The 23,975-nt window shown below is 44.5% G+C and overlaps 1 protein-coding gene across 2 annotated transcripts in view; it reads left to right on the top strand.

Moving 5' to 3' along the window:
• The window catches only part of LOC142803361 (uncharacterized), a 123,208-nt gene that overhangs the window by 46,993 nt on the left and 52,240 nt on the right, over positions 1 to 23,975 (top strand). For both annotated transcript variants that reach the window (XM_075888479.1, XM_075888478.1), the window contains exons 5-7: positions 11,976 to 12,023; positions 13,590 to 13,673; positions 20,930 to 21,035. In XM_075888479.1, coding sequence (XP_075744594.1) covers positions 11,976 to 12,023; positions 13,590 to 13,673; positions 20,930 to 21,035 — 238 coding nt within the window. The remainder of the gene's footprint in view (positions 1 to 11,975; positions 12,024 to 13,589; positions 13,674 to 20,929; positions 21,036 to 23,975) is intronic.

Below are 23,975 nucleotides of genomic sequence, written 5' to 3'. Positions count from 1 at the left end.
CCTGATGGAATGCTGTTTAGGTGCTTGGGTATGACGCCTGAAAACGTAGCACGTGGTCTTCCGGAGGGTAGAAAGGCCAAGTGGTGGTCGGGGACACGGCTAGCATGTCGAATGTGCGCTCTGAGGCAATCCACAACTCTATATGTCCTGACCGGATGGTCTTTGGCAAGCATGATTGTGGCATAAGTAGAAACACATCGGGGCAGTCCTAGGCAGATACGCAGTGCCTGACCCTGCAAACTCTCCAATGAATGAATATTGGATTTGAAAGTGTTAGTACCGGCAAGCTGTATCGCAATAGACCCAGAAATAGGGCCCTGTACAGCTGTAGCATGGAGGCCACAGAAGTTTCCCATGCTTTCCCGCACATGAATTTCATTATATGCAAAATAGATAGCAGTCTCTTCTTCAAGTACGCACAATGCTGGCTCCACGAAAGACTTCTGTCGATTATTATGCCCAGGAAACGATGCGTCCGTGCATATTTGACACTCTGCCCATTGATGTGAACAGAATATGGCGTCATTGGTTTGCGTGTAAACGCCATCAACGCGCACTTCACAGTTGATATAGTTAATCCTTGTTTCTGAAGGTAGGCTGTTTTGAGGGTTGCTGCCCGCTGTATTCGTGCACGCACCTGAGGGCGAGTAACTGCAGCACTCCAGAGGGAAATATCATCGGCGTATATGGATAGGCACACCGACTTTGGCAGAACCTTCACCAGACCAATGAGGGCAACATTGAACAATGTGGGGCTTAAAACACCTCACTGAGGTACTCCGCAGTAGGTGTAATGTTCAGCAGTTGTACCCTCATATGTTTGCACAAAGAAACCCCTGTCAGTTATATAATCTTTTATCCATTGAAACATTGGTCCACCAATGCCCATTGCTGCGAGAGAAGTGAGGATGGCATCGTGAGCTACATTATCACATGCACCCTTCACGTCAAGAAAGAGTGCCACTGATATGCGCTTGCGAATTTTTCTTGTTGAACAAATGTCGATAAGTCAAGGACACAGTCGATGGAGTAGCGGCCCCGACGAAAGCCTGCCATGCAAGAAGGGTATTTGGTGTATCGTTCCAAGTACCACTTGAGACGAAATACAAGCATTCTTTCCATCACTTTTCCGAGGCAGCTTGCGAGGGCTATAGGGCGATACGCTGTCAAGTCCAATGGTGATTTTTCCGATTTCAAAAGTGGTATTAATCGACTTATTTTCCATTCTCGGGGAACACTGCCGTTGAGCCAGGAGTTGTTGAAACATGTTAAAAGTTCTTTTCTGGCTTTTTGTCCAAGCTGTCCCAACGCACTATAAGTAATACAATCAGGACCTGACAATGACATGCGTTTAGAAGCGACTAACGCACCTTCCAGTTCTTCTATGGTGAATGGAATGTCCATTTCTGGTAATCGCGTCTCAGGAGCGATCACGGCGTGGATGCTCTCGTTCATAATATTCCCGGCAACTCTCGTGCAAAATTTTTCAGCCACCTCGAGTTCTGTTTTTCCATGATGGAGCGCCAAAGTTTTAAAAGGGTGCCGTTGTTGCGGAGAGGAGGGAAGACCCCGAACTGCTCTCCAGATATATGACAGCGGTTTATGAGGGTCTAGAGATTCGCAGAATGCTTGCCAGCGTTCGCTCTCCAGCTTGTAAATGCGTCGTCAAATCTTTTTCTGGAGCTGTCTTGCTTCCTTCAGATCGTAAATTGATCTTGTGCGTCTATATCGTCGTTCAGCACGCCTTCGTATAGCTCGTAATCTTTCCAGTTCGATGTCAAACTGTGTTATTTCAGAACATGACTGAATGCCACAGTCAAGTCACCAATACATTTCGACATGACGCGGTGCCCGTGCTCGCCGGTGTTTATTTCGTCGCGTCACGCCGGAGTTGCCACGCCAGGTGCCTGTCCTACCATATACTCACAGGCGCGCGCCACGCTGCGTTGCTTTGACGCATGCGCGTTTCAGCACGTCTGGCATCCCTCCGACACGAAAAGAGGGAGACGCAGTGTTGTCTGGGTAACGCATCGGCATAGAGTAATGTTACTTCATGGTATGGGCGCGAAGTACAGCATGTCGCATTTCACGCCGGTTGCCATCGCGCCTGGCGTCAGACTATAGAGTGCTCGCATTTTGCTAACGTAGCGTCACTGTGTCCAACGTGCGCGCACGTCAACGTTACATTGGAGTATATTGGGTCCTTCATGATGTGCTCGTGGCCGTTTTGCTAGCTCCAAATATACCAAATTTGGTGTTACGTGACCTCAAAGGATGACGAAATGCATGACTGGTGCAAACATGATAATCCTGACACGCGTGTCATATAAGCACATGACAGCATACTACGCTCATAGCGTGCTCGTGGGCGTTTTGTTAGCTCCACATATACTAAATTTGGTATCACGTGACGTGAATAGGTGAAGAAGGTAAACGACACATTCAAATATAGTAATCATGACATGGAAGTCATGTATGGTATCATTTACCTCCACCATGTAACGTAGTGCTCATTTTAAAGTGGCATATTAACATTTCTCATTTTTGCTTCGCATATCGTCGATTCCCACTGTACGTGGGATCTGCCATTTGTTTTCGTGCTATACTAAAAAATCATAAGTACAAGCGCTTTCGTAGTGTGCGAATCTGATAACATTTTCGCGGGAAGTCACCCAGCCTCGCAATTTTCTTGTCTGGGCGCCATCTTGCAGGTGGCATCATGTATCACATAGCACGCCACCAATAATTCGTGGAAATTTGCAAATAGTAAGCAGGAATGGATGTGTGAGCGCTTGTGTGATGTGTGAGATTGCGCTAAATATCTTAAAATATGAGGGATGCCTGGTGCAGTCTTGATGCAAGCTTTCTATTTTTGGCCGAAGCACGTGGGCTTGACCAGTGAAATATGGGGCTTGTGGATTTGACTGGCCACGTGCCGTTTACTGGCGTCATATTCGTACCAGTACATTTTTTTTCATTGAAATCACCTGTCTAACCAGTCTACTTGCTGTAACACAAATTTTGGCTTATGGTGTAAACCACACGAAATATATTCCGCTCGACAAATTATTCTTTACACTCGCAAAAATGTTTTCAAGATTCCGGGTTGGTAACTGTGCTGACTGTCGTCGAATGCGCGACGCCATCGATGTTTCTTCTCGAGCAAGCGCTGGTCATCGGCCCTACACTCATTTCGGCCACATTTTAAGGTAGACTGGATTACCGTGACACCTGGCATGCCTCATTGTGAGCACCATTGGTTCTGTATACGCGTCGCGTCTGCCCCCTAACACTGCTGCGTGCCAGGTGTTGTTGCCGTCATGTGCTCCTTAAGCCTTGGTCAACATCAGTGGAGCGCCTGTGATTAACGCTCGATGTTGAGAAAGAAAGAAAGGAAGATATTAGCAAAACATAAGAAAGTAGCAACAGCCAGGGCTATCTAGGTGCCAGTCAGCTGCCAGTGCAGGCTAGTTGATCTTCAAGGGCGCTATAATGCAGGTAATTTTTCTATAGGGCCTTTCAGGAGAAATGCCTCACGGTATAAAAGAGATTCATAATTCTCCTTCTTTTATTGTCGCCGTGGGCCGAGGTAAGTATTTGATGTTATGAACTGGTGTGGGTCAGAAACTAAAGGTGGCAAGTCTGAAGGAAAAGCGTTGCTAGGTAGCGTTCCCTCAATTTTATTTTTTCCTTTCTTTCTCCTATTTGTTTTTTTTCTATTCGTTTCTTATATCCGTTTTTAATATGTTGGTTTCTATTTCTTGTTCTATTTATCTGTATCTTCCTCTTTTCTTTTGTTTCCTCTTATCTTCTGTTTTTCTCTCTCACTTTTTTCTTTTTCTCAGTTTCTTTATTTTGACTTATTTCTCTATTTACTCTTCTTTCTCTCCTCCGCTATGTTCTTTCTTTTTTTCTTGTCACTTTTTTTCTCAGCTATGTGCAACTGTATTTCTTTCTCTTGTTCTTTGTTTACCTGTTTCCTTCTCTTTCAGCCTTTATCTCTGGTTTTGTTGTCTGACTCTTGCTTTAGCTTTCTCTCTCCATCCATAGGCGTGGCAGGGTTCCTCTTGAGAGGGGGTGTGAAAGTTCGTCACAGCGCCCCCCCTTGTTATTATGTCAAAGTACAGTGCTGACTTTTTCACCCACCCTCTAGCGTGAACAGGAGAAGGGGGCGGCCACCCTCACTGCTCTGCCCGTGCGCACGCTTTTGTCTCTATCTCTTTCTCTCTTTCTTTTTTTCTGTCTCGTTTTTTCTTCCTCTCTCTCTCTCTCTCTCTTTCTCTCTCTCTCTCATTCCCGTGTTATAAGTGCTCCACTTCACCGAGCAGAGTTTTCGTTTAACGCTGGCAACTGCTGTACTCGGTAGTAGGACTATTCTTGTGGCACGGGTCCACCTGTGATTTTCTGCGGACTCCAAAGCTCTTACGGCCGGTTGAACAGCTCTGATGTTAAAAGCCGCTAGTTCTGAGTGTTTAAGAAAGGTGCATAAATACCAAATAATATTCCTTACTACAACCATTTCGACATTTTGCAGCTGAGTTGTGGAAGTAACGACAAAAAAGACAGACCTAGATTTTCGGACCAAAGTAACTTGGAATTTTCTTGAACCCAGTTTCGAAAGGTGCTTTAATTCTTCACATCGTGTTTTCATTCCGAAGCATTCGCTATTCCTGTTTTTGTTCATAGTTCTATCGTGCAGAGTTAAATGCTTGCTTATATTATGCGCCATAAAACATGAACGTTGAGAAGATAGGCAGGAAGTTATGGCGTTTTTGCTTTGACAATAAAGGAGCCCTGCCACACTTGTCTCAGTAGCCGTAGAATAGATTCAGTAAAGAAGCTTATTCCCTCATGAATTCACCATCATGAAAATGTCTAAAATTGGTACAAAACGGTCGGAGTTACGATGATAGGTCACACATGGCAAATGATTTCTTTCTTCCCTGGTCTCGGCGAAAGCGCTGGAAGCAATACAGGGGAGAAACTTTCTGATGCGTACGTCTTTAACATGAGTACACTTGTTTTCTTGTTTTGTTTGAACGTGTGACTTTTCAGTGCGATCGCACGAGCACGCACGGACAGGTCGCTGCCTCCCGTGAAGGCCCCAGTAACTCCCGAGCGCGCCCTGCTCAAATCAGCCAACGGCGTGATACTGGCCAGTGATGCAATAATTTTTTAGTATGTCGCATCATTTCTCGAGAGAGGAAAAATTGATTTTAGGGAACTTTGGCTATTTATTATACACTTCAAGCCACGTGCTGTGCTATATTATTTGGATCACCTGTTCGAGAGCCTCGACTACCGATTGGCGGCGTTTTCTGGCTATTTTATTCAAAAAAAGCCCCAGCTTTTCCGCAAAGACGAAGCAATGAACACGTTAGCAACAAATTGGAAGGTCACGCGAAGAATGGCAAGCAGAGGAAAACAATCCCCGCGTTTCCCACGCACAAATTATGCACAAAATAATCACAGGTTTATATAAACGCGAATAATTTACGACAAACGGTGCAGAACCTGCATAGCGTGCAAAACCACTGGATACATAGCTGTGTCTCGAGAAGCTTTATCGTTGGCTTTGAACAGTCGTGCGCATGTTGTCAAGGGCAGTTCTCGACAGTGATAGAGATGATTGTACAAAATCAACTTCACCGGAAAGGTTAAACAATGATTGTGATAGTGACGATTTGCAATGGTATACTGCCACAGCAAATTGTCACTGCTCCACGCAATGCGGACGTCGGGAACCAAGTGAAACGCTAACGGCACGACTACGAGCGACGAAGCCAGCCGCAATGCATGAGCCGGCCCTGCATGCGCACGGTACGCCACCAAACAGCCAACGCGCGTGAAGAAGAAGAGAACGAGGGTGCTCGAGGCAGAGGCTCACGAGGACTACCCACCTTCAGATCTTCTTGATTGCTGTGCGTCGTTCACTTTGGACACAAGTTAGCCCTTAATAAACCGTGTAAATAGAACATCCATGTTGTGAGGCTGCTACATTTGGTACATTTTCTGGTGGATGTGCTGGGTGGATGATTCCAAACCCCACGAAAGAACGAAGCCCAAGCCCCGACCATCCGCGAGCCGCAGAGCTTACGCCGGTACACAAATGAACCAGTCGCCGTATTCAAGGGGATTCACCAGAATTCGGACCACTTCGCCCTGTGCTAAGGGCATCGGCGACGGAGACAAGAAATGCCACCACCATGGCTAGCCTAGTTGCACCATCAAAGCTCATTGTCAGCCAACCCGTCATACCGAAGGCGTTCTATGGGGACCCGTTCGAGGACACCGAAGACTGGCTGGATCATTTAAAAAGTGTGGCGAACGTAAACCAATGGATTGAAGCAGGCAAGTTGCGCAACGTATACGTCTCTTCGGAAGATGCAGCGCGAGTGTGGTACGAAAACCACGACGCATTTCTGACGTCCTGGTAAGAGTTCCGGCGGCAGCTACTGTGTACGTTTGGCAACAATTATCGCCGGGAAAAGGCAGCAGCAGCTCTTCGTGCACGGAACCAACGCACAAACGAGACTGTAGTTATGTACATAGATGACATGTCCCGCCTGTTCAAGCGAGCTGATCCCAACATGACTGAAGACAAGAAGGTGCGTCAAGTCGTTCATGGGGTAAAACAAGAGCTGCTCGCGGGACTCGTTCGCAATCCGCCACACACTGTTGCTAAGTTTCGGTCGGAAGCAACAACAATAGAAACGACGCTGCAGCAGAGATCCCGGCAATACAATCGTGACATAGCCTGTTCATCAGCAGTAGTCTCCTCGGCAGACGTTGTCGATAGTCTTGACACTCTGCCGCACCTCGTCCGGTCAGTTGTCGGGGAGGAACTACGCAAGCTGCAGCCACCCGCTTCACCGGAATGGTCTATTGCGGATGTTGTCCAAGAAGAAATTCGGCAGGCCATACGGGAGCCGCAGAGTGATGCACCACCGACACGATGCGTGGTAACTTATTCTGAGGTGCTCAGGCGGCCTGCTGTCCACTGTGCGCCTGTCGAGACACCAGGTACTTGCGCACCGAAAACATGTAGCCCGCGCCATATTGTAGAGGCAACTCGCCGCGCACCTTTTTCGACAAAGACAAGACCTTGGAAAAGAAATGTATGGCGAGATGCGGAACGTAGGCCCCTGTGCTTCCACTGTGGAGAAGCTGGCCATCTGTACCGGTTTTGCCAATACCATCAAGCTGGTTTTCGAGGATTTGCGGTTAACGCACCGTGTCCACGAAACGGCGAAGGGCCGTCCGACATCGAGGAATACCTCTGCTCACGTCAGAGCTTCGACCTGCATCGTCGTCATCAACCGCGGTCCCCACCCCCTCTACGTCAGCGCTCACCAATCCCATGTTCTTTTCCAAACGTACCCAGGCATCGTTCGCCTAGTGCAAACCGGGAAACTGAAGTGGGCGACCTGTGGAGGTGAGGCCACTGGTGATTCAAAATATGAAGATCTTCCACTGTGACACCAGCGTGACGATGACGACGACTGTCTCCAGGTAAAGAAGTGCAGTAATGAGAATATAACTTCAGGCTTGCCATTGGTAATTGACGGGCTAGAGCTCATGGCTTTAATCGATACCGGTGTGGATTACTCTGTGATAAGCTACGATTTAGCGAAGTGCCTCAGGAAAGTTGTGACCGAATGTAGTGGACCTCAAGTACGTACGGCAGGCGGTCACCATATTACACCTCTCGGCAGATGTGCCGCAAAAGTTGAGATACGAGGTTTCACTTACGGTGGTGACTTTGTTGCCCTACCCGTATGTTTGGGAGAAGTTATACTCGGAATGTATTTTCTGCAAGCAAATTGTGCCATTATTAATTTGCAGAGGTCCAGCGTATCATTCTCGACAGAACAAGCTATAAAGGTTGCTCGAGCAGACGAGCGATACACCACTCCACTGCGCATCGTCGATGATGATGTGACTGTACCGTCGCAGAGCAATGTAATGGTTCTTGTCAGAAATGATACGTTTGGAGACTACGAAGGTGTGGCAGACAGCAACATGGATGTTTTCCTGAAAAGAGGTGTTTGTTTGACACGAGGGATTATCCAGCTACGAAACGGGTACCCAGACATCCTCCTGACCAATTACGGGAACGAATTCCAGGACATCGGAAAGGGGACAACCATAGCCTTTCTTTATGAGGTTTGTGAAGCCACAGAAATATGCAGCCTTGAAACAATGTCAACGGATATGAAACCAACATCTGATGTCTTCAACGTAATATCTCTAAATCCTAACCTTTCAGTGATCCAACGTGAACAGCTATACGACCTTGTACGGGAATTAGGCAGCTGTTTCTCCAATAGTTGAAAGGTACGACGCACGAGCATTACAAAACACAGGATGGTAACAGACAAGACAACCATGCTGGTACGCCAGCACCCATACCGTGTTTCACCAAAAGAAACGAAAATTTATCAAGAATCAAGTACAGGAGATGCTTGAAGATGATGTTATTCAACCTTCTAGCAGTCCGTGGGCATCTCCTGTAGTACTTGTCTAGGAGAAGGATAACACGCTAAGGTTTTGCGTCGACTACCGGAAATAAATGCTGTGACTAAACCGGATGTATATCTCCTCCCGCGTATTGACGACACATTAGACAGACTTCGGTGTGCCAAGTTATTCTCATCACTAGATCTGAAAAGTGAATACTGGCAGATCAAACTTGATGAAAGAGATCGCGAGAAGACTGCTTTTGTTACCCCGGACGGACTCTATGAATTCAAGGCTCTCTCTTTTGGTCTCTGTTGTGCGCCGGCAACGTTCCAACGCATGATGGACACTGTACTTACCGGATTGAAGTGGCAGTGTTGCTTAGTGTACCTTGATGACGTGGTCATCTTCGCCGCTACATTAGAGGAGCATATCAAGCGCCTACGAACAGTGTTAGAAGCAGTCCGTTCGGCAGATTTAACCATCAAGCCAGAGAAGTGCCAATTCGGTTTCGAAGAGCTTAGATTCCTTGGGCACGTTGTCAGCGCCCACAGTGTTCGCCCTGATTCTGAAAAGACAGACGCCGTTGCAAGGTTCCTGGTGCCAGCAGACAAAAAGTCAGTATGAAGTTTTTTAGGTCTGTGTGCTTACTAAGACGATTTGTCAGAAATTTTTTGCAGATTGCAGAACTCTTGACGAAACTTACAAGATAAGATGTACTTTTCCAGTGGGAAACCGAGCAACAAAGCGCTTTCAACGAATTAAAAAAACGGTTGCAAGAGCCCCCAATCCTTTCTCATTTCGATGAAACAGCTCACAGGGAAATACACACAGACGCCAGTAACATCGGCCTTGGATGCATCCTAATACAGTAGAAAAATGGCGAAGAAAAGGTGATAGCATACGCCAGCCGGACTCTAACAAAAACGGAGACCAGTTATTCGGCAACAGAGAAAGAATGCCTTGCCGTCGTCTGGGCCATCAGTAAGTTTCAGCTTTACTTGTATGGTAGACCATTCAAGGCAGTCAGCGATCACCATGCGTTTTGCTGGCTCACCAACATCAAGGACCCATCCGGACGATTATGGGAAGGTGGAGCCTCAGACTCCAAGAATTTGACAAAACTGTGGTATACCGATCTGGCAGGAAGCATACCGATGCCGACTGTTTGTCAGGGGCACCTGCAGACACAGCACTATTAGAAGAAGAGGACTTTCCATTCAAAGGTGTTGTCGAGACTTCTCAGATAGCCGAATTTCAACACGTGGACGAAGCATTGCTCCCACTCCTCAAACACCTGGAAGGAGCGGACGTACAAGTACCTCGTATATTTTCTCGAAGCCTCGCATCGTTCTGCTCCCGAAGAAATGTCCTCTACAAGAGAAACTTTGAGCCGAACCGTGAAAAATTCTTGCTTGCCGTTCCTGCAACTATGCGGCAAGAAAGATTACAAGCGTGCTACGATGAGCCTACGTCTGGACATTTGGAGGTCACTCGAACGCCTCCACGAATCAATCTGCATTATTATTGGCCCAAGCTATTGTCTTCAGTACTGCGCTATGTTAAACATGCCGCGAGTGCCCAAGACGGAAAACGCCTCGTGCTAAGCCAGCGGGCCTTCTGCACCCAATAGACCCACCGAAAGCACCTTTCCAAGAAGTTGGAATGGACCTCCTTGGACCATTCCCGACATCTTTACTCGGCAAGAAGTGGATCATTGTAGCGACTGATTATTTAACTAGATACGCGGAAACAGACTCCTTGCATCGAGGAACAGCAGCTGAGGTCGCGAAATTCTTTGTACAGAGTATAGTGCTATGGCATGGCACTCCGACTGTTGTAATCACCGATCGCGGACGGGCTTTTACAGCAGAACTCATAGAATACCTGCTGAACATGACCCACACTGTTCACAGGAAAACCGCCGCATATCACCCTCAAAGCAACGGCCTGACTGAACGCCTTAACAGAACTCTAGCTGACATGATATCTATGTATGTGGATGTCGAACACAAAAAGTGGGACGAAATTTTACCATACGTCACCTTCGCCTATAACACCGCCGTACAAGATTACCAAGATTACCCCGTTTCAACTAGTTACAGTCGTGTAGTTACCACAACACTGGACGCTATGTTACCTATAGACCAAGATGACTACCCTTCTGATCTCGATGACTATATAAAGAGAGCGGAAGAGGCCTGCCAATTAGCAAGGTACCGAAGATGTCACCAACAACGAATCGATGCCGACCGCTACAACCGAAGAAGACGTGAAACATGTTATGAAGTTGGTGACAAGGGTGGATATGGACCCCAGTACGACGACGAGGCCTGTCTGAAAAACTCATTTGTCGATATTTTGGTCTTTACGAGGTAGTACAATGACTCAGTGACCTCGTTTATGAAGTGAAGCCTATAGGACACGGGCATTGCAAACAACGCAACCCCACCGAACGTGTACACAGCGTGCGCATGAAATCGTAACTATGACCGATACGAAGACTAGCCACCCCACTTGCTTGCGGTACTTCACTCTTGCAAACCTTCCGGGACAGAAACGCTGCATACATCATCATCAAAAGCATCGGGGCGATGCCTCTTGAGAGGGGGATAATGCCACAGGAAATTACCATTGCTTCGCGCAACGCGGACGTCGGGAACCAAGAGAAACGCTAACGGCACGACTACGAAGGACGAAGCTAGCCGCAATGCATGAGCTGGCCCTGCATGCGCACGGTACGCCACGAAACAGCCAACGCGCGTGAGGAAGAAGAGAACGAGGGTGCTCGAGGCAGAGGCTCACGAGGACTACCCACCTTCGGATCTTCGGATCTTCTTGATTGCTGTGCGTCGTTCACTTTGGGCGTTATAACGTTTATAACATCACTGGATTCATAAATTTGCTCGATGGTAGCACTATTTTTGTGTATCTGTAAGCAAATTTTTAAAGGTTTTATTAATTTGCAGAGCCCCATTAGCTCGAAAAATGACGCTGCAAACTAAAAAAAAAACTGTCGTCACAACCACTGTATCAGCCATTGGCTGATTTGAGCATGGTGTGCTCGGTCATTACTGGGGCCACCACGGGAGACCGCGACTAGTTCACGAGTTCGTGCTCAATCTCAATGAAAAGTCACTTGAAGAGCTCAAGATCACAAGGCACGCGTGTCATGTTTTTTCTCCGTACCTTCCCTCACTACTTAACTTTCAGCGCTTTCGACGGGGCTAGAGAAGCGATAATTGATGTTCGCGACAAATTTTTGTAATTGCACGTAATAGACGAGTTATAGAAATTTGTGCGGTGGTAAATTCAGGTGGCAACATGCCCTTTTAGTGATTTCATTCTATTTCCATTTTAAAAGATGCTGCAAGGCATCTTTAAGGCAGAAAACCTAAGGAGGAGGTATTTTGACGCCTTTCCTCAAGTAATGCAAATAAGATTAGGAATTCATTATCTCGGCAATGATTTCTGTAAAAAAGTTATTTAGAAATAATATTGATTTACATTTACAGCTATAATCGATGTCAAAATCACGCACTATACAGCAGATGGAGCCCCGGGTGAGTTTTCATGATAAATTTTTACGCCAGCTACATAAACCTGTTCTCGAAGCCAAATCTTTGAAGGAATTGAAATTAATTACCTTCCTAACTCACAAATAAAGCAAACAAATAGATATAATGCTGAAAGTAAGAAATGTGTGTACTTCGGTGCTGCTTTTAATGTCTATTCGAGTGGGCTCAACCAAGTGCTGACATACGAACGGGCGTCGTATTAGAGACGAAATTTGACCGTTGAACAGAACGTGTAGGTAGTTGAACAATTGCTGCTTAATTGCGTAAAATTTTACAGCTATAATCATAATTTGTCTCCAAAAAAGTAAAAATGCTTGCGGTATGGGCTGAACACAGAGTCTGACCAAATTGATTTCGGTGATCAGCCATTGGAGAGCTCCTATAGGGCAACATCACAGTTGCAGAAAAAGTGTTCCTCGTCGAGACTTGCACATATTTTCCTGCCACTAAGCGGCTCTCTCTCTGAGGCCTCCCTATTGACTTCCTTGTAGCACCGGGCTACGAACGGGTAACGATATCAGTTTCCCTTCTAATAACTTTCTATAATTTGCAATATTTTGTGTCCACATTCTTGCATTTTTAGATCAATTTGCCTTCACACTGCGTATTCCCAGATTCCTTGTTAACTGAATTCTTAAAGCGAGCACCTCCGACAGATGTTAGTCCCGGATTCGACACCCGACTTATTATGATATTTTCATCCACTAAGAAGCTTTTTTTTTCTATAAATGAATTCTGTATGAATTTTGTTCTGGCTTCACGCTATGAAGAGTTGGTTGTCAATTCTATTTCTGAGTATTTGAATTACGCTTTAACCTAAAATATCGTAGCAATGTTGGTGACATGATACTAAAATGAGGGAGCACGGGGCTGTTGTAATCTGGGGGTAGCAAAGTCACTTTTAATTAGATGTACGCATGTTGTGATGGGCACTGTAGATTAAAATACCTTGCCATTCCTTCATAAAAGCATAAAAGACTGTCAGGTCATTGTGTGAATGTTTGATGAGCACGAAAATTCTGCTATCTAAAATATATACAAATAAAGTAAACTTAAAGCACATCTGCTCTTTCGTGATGCCTAATGTCTATAAATGCTGTACGTATGCAAGGTTAAAAGGAACGCAATCTAGTAATCAACGCAAAGCTTCAGACAAGCATGAGACCTAGTGATTTGAGCAAAACAACACTCTGATGCCTGGGTGGAGCACTAATTATCATCATAACAAACTTGCACTTAATCAAAATTAATGATACCTTACGGTTTTCTTTTTTTATTAGAAACTGACATTGTCATCAGGTAAGTCGAAAGACGTCCGCCACATTTGAGAAATATGTGACGTCCGCCACATACGAGAAATATTATTTAGGTAAAGAATGATCAGATGATAATTTTGGCCTGTTCAAATAACATACCCAGACAGTCAGTCACTATGTCCTCTTGTTGAAATCCGAAGGTTGTAGCTTTGTTAAATACTGCTTGAAAAGTTTGACCCTGTTGAATGGTTATATGCGACAAGCGTCACAACATTCATAACATCACTGCCTTCAGGATCTTCAGATTACGCCCCTCCTGTAAAGTCCACAGGTCACTGGAGTGCTCCTGCGAAGTATATTTTTGGGGCTTGTAGGAATGGTAAGTAAACTATGTCTTGTTTCGTTTTGTTCAGGCGCATCTTTCGAAGCCTTAAAAATCTGTCGGCGTCCCGCTAAGCCTGCGTTCCATAATGCTCACGAAATACACTTATGCGCAATTGATGCATTCTGATGACAACGTACAAAAATTTTTTTTTCACACAACATGCTAACTGCTTTTTGCAATGTCTGTAAAAGCTTCAAGGCGCATCACTGGAGGCAGTGTTTTCATGCATTAAAAAGCACCTTTTAGGCACCTTAAGTAGTCAAGCAAAACAACGGTTAGGTCTCCAACGTCGCAAATATACGTGCAACGACTCTTTCATTATATGTCCATGATTTCAAGCAAATACGTGCGTGACCTACTCAAACGACAGACACAACCAAAAAACTTTATGGTGACACCGAGCTCCAAAATGCCATGCAACTGTGAACTGTCATGCAACCAATGTGCTTAACTCAACATGAGCGCTGTTTGCATGTAGAGATATTGAACACCAGTGTTCAATAACACTGGTGTTCAGTGGCCATTGAACACCAGTGTTCAATGACCACTGTTCCTTACTCGAGTGCCTCATATAATGAAAGAGGCATGAAAAAGAATTCAAGAATGCCGAAAATACTGATTCAACACCCTATTTTGTATCTTCCTGACGCAGTGAATGCGAGATTATTAGAGCTTAAATTGCTTTTGCCTGAAGATTGTCCGGTACAACTCTGGCGATTCGCTCATGTGCAATGACCCTAGCCTAGTTGATGCAGGGCGTTATAATATTCCTAAGTAAGTTTATGCCCATTTGAAATGCACTTGTTTGAAGGAATCTGTTTAGACAGCACACGGAACTTAATCTAAGAGCTGTGAGAAATGTGGAAACGATAGCTAGCTATTACCATTTTCAATTTTTTATTTCAAAATCCAGCCTCTTGTAACTTAAAAGGAGCTGGCACACTGAAAAGAAACATTTTACATGAACGTATGCTACTAGGCGCAGTTGTATTTGGGAGCTTTTCATGACTCAACCAACATTGGTAACTTAGAATGCTCACCAGCAAAGGCTATTCAAGGAAGTAAAATTTGAAAACCAAGTGTAACTTCCCACGTGCCTTTCAGGCTACTGCATGGTTCTTTTTAAGAACAGCAGAGAATAATGTGCATGGAAATCTAGTGCCATGTTCGTAAGTAGTCTCTCCCGAACATTCGAGTGCCTTGTTGGTGTATATGAGAAACATAAAGTTGGAGCAAAAGTAGGCGTATTCACCTCGAAGGCTCAGTTTTCCTGGCTGTAGAACTCCCGTCGCCTGAAAAGCCGGTACGTACAACCTTGATGTCCAAAAAGTAGCAATTGTAATATTCAAGAACTTTCAGACTGGCTGCTCTGCATTTTGTGATGGGATCCGGAAAAAGGGTACGTGCTGCAATTTATTCTTTCGAAGTTGGTTGAACTAAATGACTAAACGAGGGAAGCATTGTGTACTTGTTGGTTAGTCATGCTTATACGAGTAGAACACCTGTGTGTGTACGTTTCTTTTTTGTCTGTTGATTTTGTTGTTCAGCTCGAACAAGTATAGTCAAATGGCTAGGTTGAATCCCCAATAAGATCGGAACAGCGCCAGTATTTCCTAGTGACATTAATAACGGTCTCAAACGATGTCAAAGTAGGCTTTCACGGGTTATATGTATGTATATATATATATATATATATATATATATATATATATATATATATATATATATATATATATATATATATATATATATATATATATATATATATATATATATACAACAAGAAGCAGAAGAAGGAGAGGAAATAGAAAGGAGCGACGGCGGCTCTCCGTCGCTCCTTTCTAGTTCCTCTCCTTCTGCTTCTTGTTGTCTGCTGCTACCTCGTTCGCCCGTTTGTCTCTTTTTTTTTTGGAGGGTCTTTAAACTGTGGGGTGACCCTCTGCTACGGGAACTTGTATCATTTCGCTTACATCCTCCGAAGAAGGCTGGTCCACCAGCCGAAACTGTTAGGATTAAATAAATATTTTATTGTTTTGTTTCCTATACTGCACTGTTCTCGAAGTTTATAACTTTTTTTACGGTAGCCGGAAGAAACCTTGATCATTTATATATATATATATATATATATATATATATATATATATATATATATACAAACTGAACGTATGAAATGCGCATTCCCATCCGCTCCAGGCATCGTTTTCCAACGAACACGCAACCTCATAAACACACTTGTCCACTTTCAAATCAATACTTCACCCCCCGATAATTCGTGCCGACCTTGTCTAAAGTCACGATGTCTTGTGTGTAAGGCAAAGCGAGAAACGCACAAAGCAACCAGCACACGATCCAAGTTTTCAATTAACATACGAGGAAACCTAACATGCGAATCCTCTAATGTGGTATACCTACTCGAATACAACGTGTGTAGTATGCAGTACATCGGACAAACAGAAACACCATTTAGGATGCACTTCAATAATCACAGAGCCCATGCAAGATCAGCCCCAAATCTACCCCTACCAAAACATCTTAATCTTCCCGACCATGCATTCGACAAACTATCAGTAACGCTCTTAGAGACGGGATCTAAATCAGATCGAGAACGTGAACAGCGAGAATGATACCTTATCCACCGATTTAACAACCTCGATAGAGGAATAAATGAGAATCCTGGTACACTTGCAGCAATTAAAGCATTAGAAAACAATAACGGCAATAATGAAAATAGTAACTAAGTTTGCGTCACTGCAGCTGCGAAGGGCACTGGATAACTCAAAACAATTCCAAGTGGAACTACTCTTCCCAAGTACAGCTGTCGTCTGTTTTCTGTTTTTACTTTACCACCCAATCAATTGTGCCAAGCATGACATACCCAACAGCAACCCTGTGCACAGTGGGGAGGCCCCTACTGCACGCGTAATCCAGAAGCGGGCAAGGAATTCGCATTGTGCCCACTTACCAGCCTCTGCCGCAATACGCGGCACCCCTCTTTCTACGGGGCGCTGAGTAGTTAAAGGGTTAAACTTCTTAAAAAAAGATCTTTTTGCCCCACACCGAACCGCCAGAGCCAGGAGGCGCTGTGTGGTCGGGAAGAATGCGTTAGTGAAAGGAAGCATACACAGACCGCTGACATCAGAAAGGTGAAAAGGAGAAAAGGGAGAGAGATGGAGGGAGAAGTGGAAGGAAGAGTGGAAGGAGGCGCCCGGGCGGAGTCCACCTCAAATTCTTTTGCTCTCTTTTTCTTTTTTTTTCTGTCTTTTTCCCTCTTTCCCTCTGATTTGAGATTGTATGAAGCTGAGCCCCAACAAACTGTACCTTGAATCCTGATGAAGGCCAGACTCTAGGCCGAAACGTCGAAATAAACCACGTTGTGACCACTCACGAAGGATCTACTTGACTATATGCAACGCTACGGCCACTCAACCATCAAACCACCATGCTTATATATATATATATATATATATATATATATATATATATATATATATATATATATATATATATATATATATATATATATATATATATATATATATGTAGTTGAGAATGCAAGGAATAAAAAAGTCATTTGCCTGAAATGAGGTCTCGAGGTATCGCTCAAAACATTTGGTATGTCATCCTTAGAGATTATGAGACTCTTAGATTCTTTTGCTGCGTTTAGATAACTGTTAAATACGCACACTTTCGTTCATTGCTGTCTGTATAGTAATGACAACAAAAGCTTGAAAAAAGACGGTCATGGTAACACTGAGAAAATTAGAACTCATTTTGATGGGAGCGAGCCTGCCATGACGATGCAAAGTGGGGACACTCAAGCTGAACTTGTTCATCTACAGTAATGAGTGCACATAAAGTGGATACTATAACACAGTATACCTGCAGGAAAAACCGAAATGTTAAGGAAAGAGTATATAGAGCTAAGGCGAAAGCCACTTATATGGAATCTGTGTGAAATTTCTACGATATGTGGTTGTGAGAGAATACTGTTGTACGGACATAAATGGACATACACTTGTAGCAATTTCTAGCCGCGCTATGTAAATATGAATAAGAATATGAATAAGAGAAATGAATATTAAGAATATAAGTAAGAGGATTATATGAATAAGAAAAAGAAGCTGAAAGCTACAAATCGTAATTAGTCGGCTCAGGAAATATAATGAAGTAACCGCAGCAAGACTTAAATTCGGTTGAGTAACCAGAAAAAGGTCAGCGTTACCGAAAATAGCATGAAATGAACACGCAAGGAAAGAATAGAAAATTTACAGTGTCACTGAATGATTGGCCTAAGATAACTCGACGAAAAAAGCAATAATCTTCTTTTTTTCTCCTCAGTCAGCTATACAGTGACACTTCCCTTCCACCTTCATTAAGCTCTTCATTCGGTATCGCTCCGCCTTTGATAATGCCATATGTCATGATGATGTCAAAATCTTGGAGATCTGTGATGGCATGATCACGTTATTACTACATGGTGAGACGGGCATTCCCAATGCCACATTCAAAACTGAATAGAGCACACGCCATCTCATTGCGCTTACTTCAAACGCATTCTTACCCGTCGTTAGCATACCTAAAGACAATTTACCCTCACAAATTCCCCGATGCCGCCTGCGCCGCTTGCGGGCAGACCAATACATTAGCACACATGCTCTGGGAGTGCGGGTCGCTTGGACCAACTTATAGCAAACCCGAGTGGGATGCGCTTCTGCACAGCCCAGAACTTCAGGACCTAATCCTGGCCGTCCAGTGTGCCCGCGACAGGGCTGTCAGGACCTGACGACCCCCACGTGGGAGTAGCCGGGTGACGCGTGGCAACTTCAGCGTCTGCACTGGACCACAATAAAGTTGTTCTCTTTCTCTCTCTCTCTCTCACGTTATGCCTTCGCATCTCATGTACCTCGTCTCGCAGTCTTGTGTGCCATCATATAATTTTTAGTATGATTCGTGTTCCTGAAAGTTCGTTTTCCCATTTGATGAAATCTGTAAGGCGTCGAGTGAAAAGTGTAGGAAAACACCGGGTCTCTTTCATCGCTCTTTGAGCTCCGCACGATGCGGTGGTAAACAAATTGAGCCATGCATCAATGAAATAGTGGGCCTGAGCACACATTTTTTTTACTATAAAGCGTACTTCAGCGGTTTTCATTTTTATTGGAAGAAGTAACTTGGAACATTTCCGCAAAAAATAAATGCTTGATTCTGAGGTCGTTTGAGTTGCATTTTAAATATGAGAGCCATCTTTTGAGTAAACAGGATTATGCCAATGTGCAGTAGGTATACTTATAGAGCAGGTCTGGTTCACGGGGTGGGCAGAGGCAACCGTCAAGATGGAAGAACTCCCGGCCCACCAACCGCCATCGCCTTCCACAATCTTATGCAACAAAAAAGTTTTTTCATTGCTTTCCTCTAAAAGGTTTGTCTTCTTCTACTGTGAAGCCGATGACACTGGTATGTATACGCTTACAAGACGTTTCTCTCACCTGGTTCTGAGACAAACGTTGACTCTCTGGCTGTATCTTTTCCTTCGCCAGTGGCATTGCCGGTGACGGTGCTGAATACCTTCGCTGCTAATTTTCTGCTGTCGATTCCAAAGACCTTGAAGAAGCTACACGTCCCACAGCGAGAAACATGTGTTAACATCATGCCATGTATCATCCATGTATTTTTTGTATGCATGTTTGAAATACAGACTCAGAATCAGACAATGATTATCATCTCAATTCACTCTGTTGTTGTCGAGACTTAGAGAATTTACACTTGAAATACAAGCAAGGCAGTCTTGTCTGTGCCTCATGAAAACCAGGCACCTTGGAGATATGCCAACATACAGTTTTAAGATGTTAAAGTCTGGTTAAACCCGTTTTTGTGTGTTGCAAGTATCAACAAATGGGATCACTTAATCTAGCTGCTCAGTGTTTGTTTCGCATTAGAAGACTGCGAAAACGTGCAATGAGAACCACTAGGAGCCATCTTCGCACTAGTAAGATTGGAGCCGACATCTTGACGGTGCGTACCACAGTGTTGAAATGTAGGAAACAGGTGAACAAGGAATCTCTTGCGATAAACATGGGTCGGAAAATAGAGTTTTGACGTGTGTTCAGGATTTGCTTTTTAATGAGGTCGTGCTGACTTTTTATCGCGACAGGAGAAGTTTGTGTGAGAAATGTTGGCATACTTGGACATGAGGGTATGTTTAGTATAAAATTCTCGCTTGTAGGTTAAATTTTTCTGCTGCATAAAATGATGCGTAAAATGCTGCAAATCGCCGAAACGAAGAGAAAATTAAATTGCCGAAACTAAGAGAGAACTAAGTACGTGAGGATATGAGCGCCTCATGCCATTTGTTGGCTAGGGCGACGGCACCCAGCTATGAGTGAATAATAGACAAATAACTAAAAGAAAAAGACAAAAAAGCTCCTAATGCAATGGCCTAAGATGACTTCAAGTCAGAAACCACGTCTTAGGTTTAAATGCGAAGCATCCCTTGCGCACAGCAGGCATATTTAGCATCTATCTATCTATCTATCTATCTATCTATCTATCTATCTATCTATCTATCTATCTATCTATCTATCTATCTATCTATCTATCTATCTATCTATCTATCTATCTATCTATCTATCTATCTATCTATCTATCTATCTATCTATCTATCTATCTATCTATCTATCTATCTATCTATCTATCTATCTATCTATCTATCTATCTATCTATCTATCTATCTATCTATCTATCTATCTATCTATCTATCTATCTATCTATCTATCTATTTTTCTGCCTGCCTGCCTGCCTGCCTGCCTGCTGTGGATATGCTGTGCTGGCTACGCCACCGGAAGAACGTGGAGTTGTTTGGCCATAAGGAGCTTCGCCCCTAAAATATACATTCTAGGAAGCTACCGTACTTATTGCAACGGAACTGGTACCATCAAAGTAACGCGATTCTTTGAATTGGTGTCTGATCCATAAAATAGACAGTCGTCTTTGATGAGCATATTTTTGCGAGGTATAAAAATTGTGCCTGTTTCCCATTCAGTTGCGATAGCGTGCTGTAGCCACCGCCAAAAGATGGCGCCTAATAAAGCGTCTCCCCATATATCAGTTCTGACTGCCTCGAAATATCTTGTAACATAAGTGTAACAAAATTAAACTAGTCTTCTGGTGTCTGACAGGCGCAGAATACTCATCGCAGAACTCGCTCATATAGCATAATTTACTAATATGTGACAATTATCTTTTACTCGTTTCAGGAACTTGCCACTACAGAGGACAGCGAATAATTCGGGAAACTAAGCTGAATACGCCGTGTACAAGCGTGAAAACTTACAAGAGAAATACTTACATCAGAGTCGAAAAGTAAGAAAAGGCAAAGCGTGAGGTTTCTTCAAGTGTGAACAAACTGAAGTGAAGCGACCTGAAGGGCGCGGGTTCGCTTACGGTCAATGCGGTAGCATTTCGATACTAGTCAGCTGCTAGAAGGACGTGTATTGTGTGATGTCAATGCACGTTATAGAACACCAGACAGTCGAAATTTCTGGAGTCCTGCACAACGGCCTCCCTCATAATCATATCATGGATTTGGGTTGTAATAACATTATTGATAATATATTATTATTATTATTATTATTATTATTAGGTGCGTTACAAACATAAAAATGGCCCCTCATGTTTATTACTTTCGCTGATTCGTCGACAGCTTAGCTACCTTGATTCTTGGCCAATCCACCGGGTCAGTGTAAGCCAGTAGCATAGGACATGCTTTTTCCCCTCAGATCCTGTAATATTGTCGTGAATATTTTTGCGCATATCTAATTTCGTTAGATGTCTGTTTTACGGCAACTGCTTTATTTTTCACACCCGACTCGAACGCTGTTGCTTTGCGCTGTACAAGTGGCTCCGTGTAGAGTGAAAAGAGGTGAAAATGAGCTGCGTGTGGCTTGTAGAACAGAACAGCAGACCATCTAGTCCACCACTTTATCACGACACCAATTATATTGAGAAACTCGGCGGACTTTTGCCGGCGCCCTTGTTATCACGTCGCGGATATGTATGCGTATGTACACATAAAAAGGCGCGAAAACCATGAAGAAAAAAATCCGAAGCCCCCTACCGGGGATTCAAACCACAGACTCCTCGCTCCATAGCCGTTGCCTTAGACAGTCATACCAAGCACCTTTCTCTCGCCGTATTATAACGACGCGCTATATATATATATATATACACACCTTCTATCGCTGGCGGTACGCAGTCTCACAGAAGTTTGACCACCTTTTTGTATCACGCAGCATTCCTACATTTTTTCTAATTTGAAAACTGCCGCTAAGACGCGTACAAAAAGTGACTCCCTTCAAAAACCTCTAGTGATGTTAAAAAAGGCAGGTCGTATGTATAGTGAGAATCAATGATATGTGATACACGAATGATTGATTGATTTGATATGTGGAGTTTAACGTCCCAAAACCACCATATGAGTATGAGAGACGCCGTAGTGGAGGGCTCCGGCAATTTCGACCACCTGGGGTTTTTTTAAAATGCACCCAAATCTGAGTACACGGGCCTACAACATTTTCGCCTCCATCGAAAATGCAGCCACCGTAGCCGGGATTCGATCCCGCGACCTATGGGTCAGCAGCCGAGTACCTTAGCCCCTAGACCACCATGGCGGCGATGCTAAACGCGAATGAGGAATGATATTATGTCAATTTAAAACCAGCGCAACGTTACGAGGTTGATGGATGTAGTTCACAGTAAACACTAGTAGAAATGTTACGCGCACTCGTGTATCTAGTAAGATGCAAGAATACCAAATTTGGTATATGTGAAGCTAGCGAAATGGCCGTGAGTGCACTATAAGCGTAGAATGTAGTCATGTTTTACATGACACACATGTCATGATTATCAGGTTTGGACGCGTCATTTATCTCGTAGCCTATTCACGTCACTTAATACAAAACTTGGTATATGTGAAGCTTACGAAACGGCCGCGAGCACACCATGAGCGTAGCGTTGTGATGCAGGGTTCTTGTTGCTGATTTGTTTTTCTCCCGGGCTGAGCCTCAGAGAGTTTTGTTAATAAGGACAAAGCCGTTCGGTTTCCAAGAAACACACAAAAAGTTTAATTGAAAAGTAAAAAGGCAAAGATTCCTCACAAAACAAAACACTTAATAAACAGTTGACTGGACATGACGAAACACATCTGTAAACACCCAACAAGAACGTTCAAAGTCAGTAACTAAACCTAACGTTCGAAAGAGGCTGAGTGATGGGAGTAGCGCAAGAGTACCGGTGCAGTCTCACCCACAAGTTGGTTTTCGGCGGTGATGAGAAACCGGAACGCCGTGACTCCTGCGTCAGTGCGTGGGCTGGACGAGGACGAGGGAACGCTGGCTGCTGGCGACACGTCGAAAAGCCCTACCAAATCGTGATGGTTTCGGCTTGAGGAGCGTGGACACGTCGGAGACGGGAGAACGCAGGCTGGTGGCGACGCGTCCGGGAACTAGGGTCGACCTAGTCAAGCAGCTGGGCGCACAGCTCGGGCCCGGAGCCCGACGGCTGTAGCTCGCCTGCCGGAACCAAAGTCCGCAGGCCCTGGAAAGGAGTTCAGGACCGGATGGCCACGGTCCTTTGGAGCGGGAACCCGACAGCAGGAGGCCCCGGCCGGTGGAAGTCCTGCAGGCTCGGGTCCGGAACCCAACGGCCCATCTTCAGCGCCCGGTCCGGTGACGACCTTCCGCTTGCACTGCCTGCCTCGAATTCCCCTTGCTCTGGTCCCCCCAGGCTCCTGCTTCAGCTCTGGCCCACTTGTCTCGTTCTCATTGGAGATACTCCTGTTTCGTGGTGTCAAGCCATTGGGCCTTGAAATCTCCGTGTTCGCTGCCCATTGGATGTTTTACCTTTTGTTTACTTCACGTCCTGCCACGCATCCTCGTGCTTGACGCTCTTTAACGTCGTCATTCTTGTTTAAGCAGCACCGCACGTGCACTCTGGTATTTCTCCTTTTGTTTTTTTTTTTCCGTGACGCGCACTTTTCGAAGGCGCGCACTTTGAACGCGCACCACACATCACATACGCCCCCCTTTTATTCAAGTTTTTTTTTTTTTTAGAAAAAAAAACTGCCGATGAGTGCGCGTTCTGCACTACGTCACAATTAAACCACATATTTGCACCACGCAGTTCAACACATCACCGGGCTACAGTTCGCTACATCGTCCAAATGTCCACACTTAAACTTTAGATTCACCCAATTGCATTTAAAAGTTCTGAAACCCGGAATAAACCTTTTTAAATAGGCGTCCA

Source organism: Rhipicephalus microplus, chromosome 3, assembly GCF_043290135.1.
Source record: "Rhipicephalus microplus isolate Deutch F79 chromosome 3, USDA_Rmic, whole genome shotgun sequence".
Classification (NCBI taxonomy): Eukaryota; Metazoa; Arthropoda; class Arachnida; order Ixodida; family Ixodidae; genus Rhipicephalus; species Rhipicephalus microplus.
The sequence above is the reverse complement of the archived record's forward strand: the minus strand, read 5'-3'. Positions and strand labels throughout refer to the sequence as shown.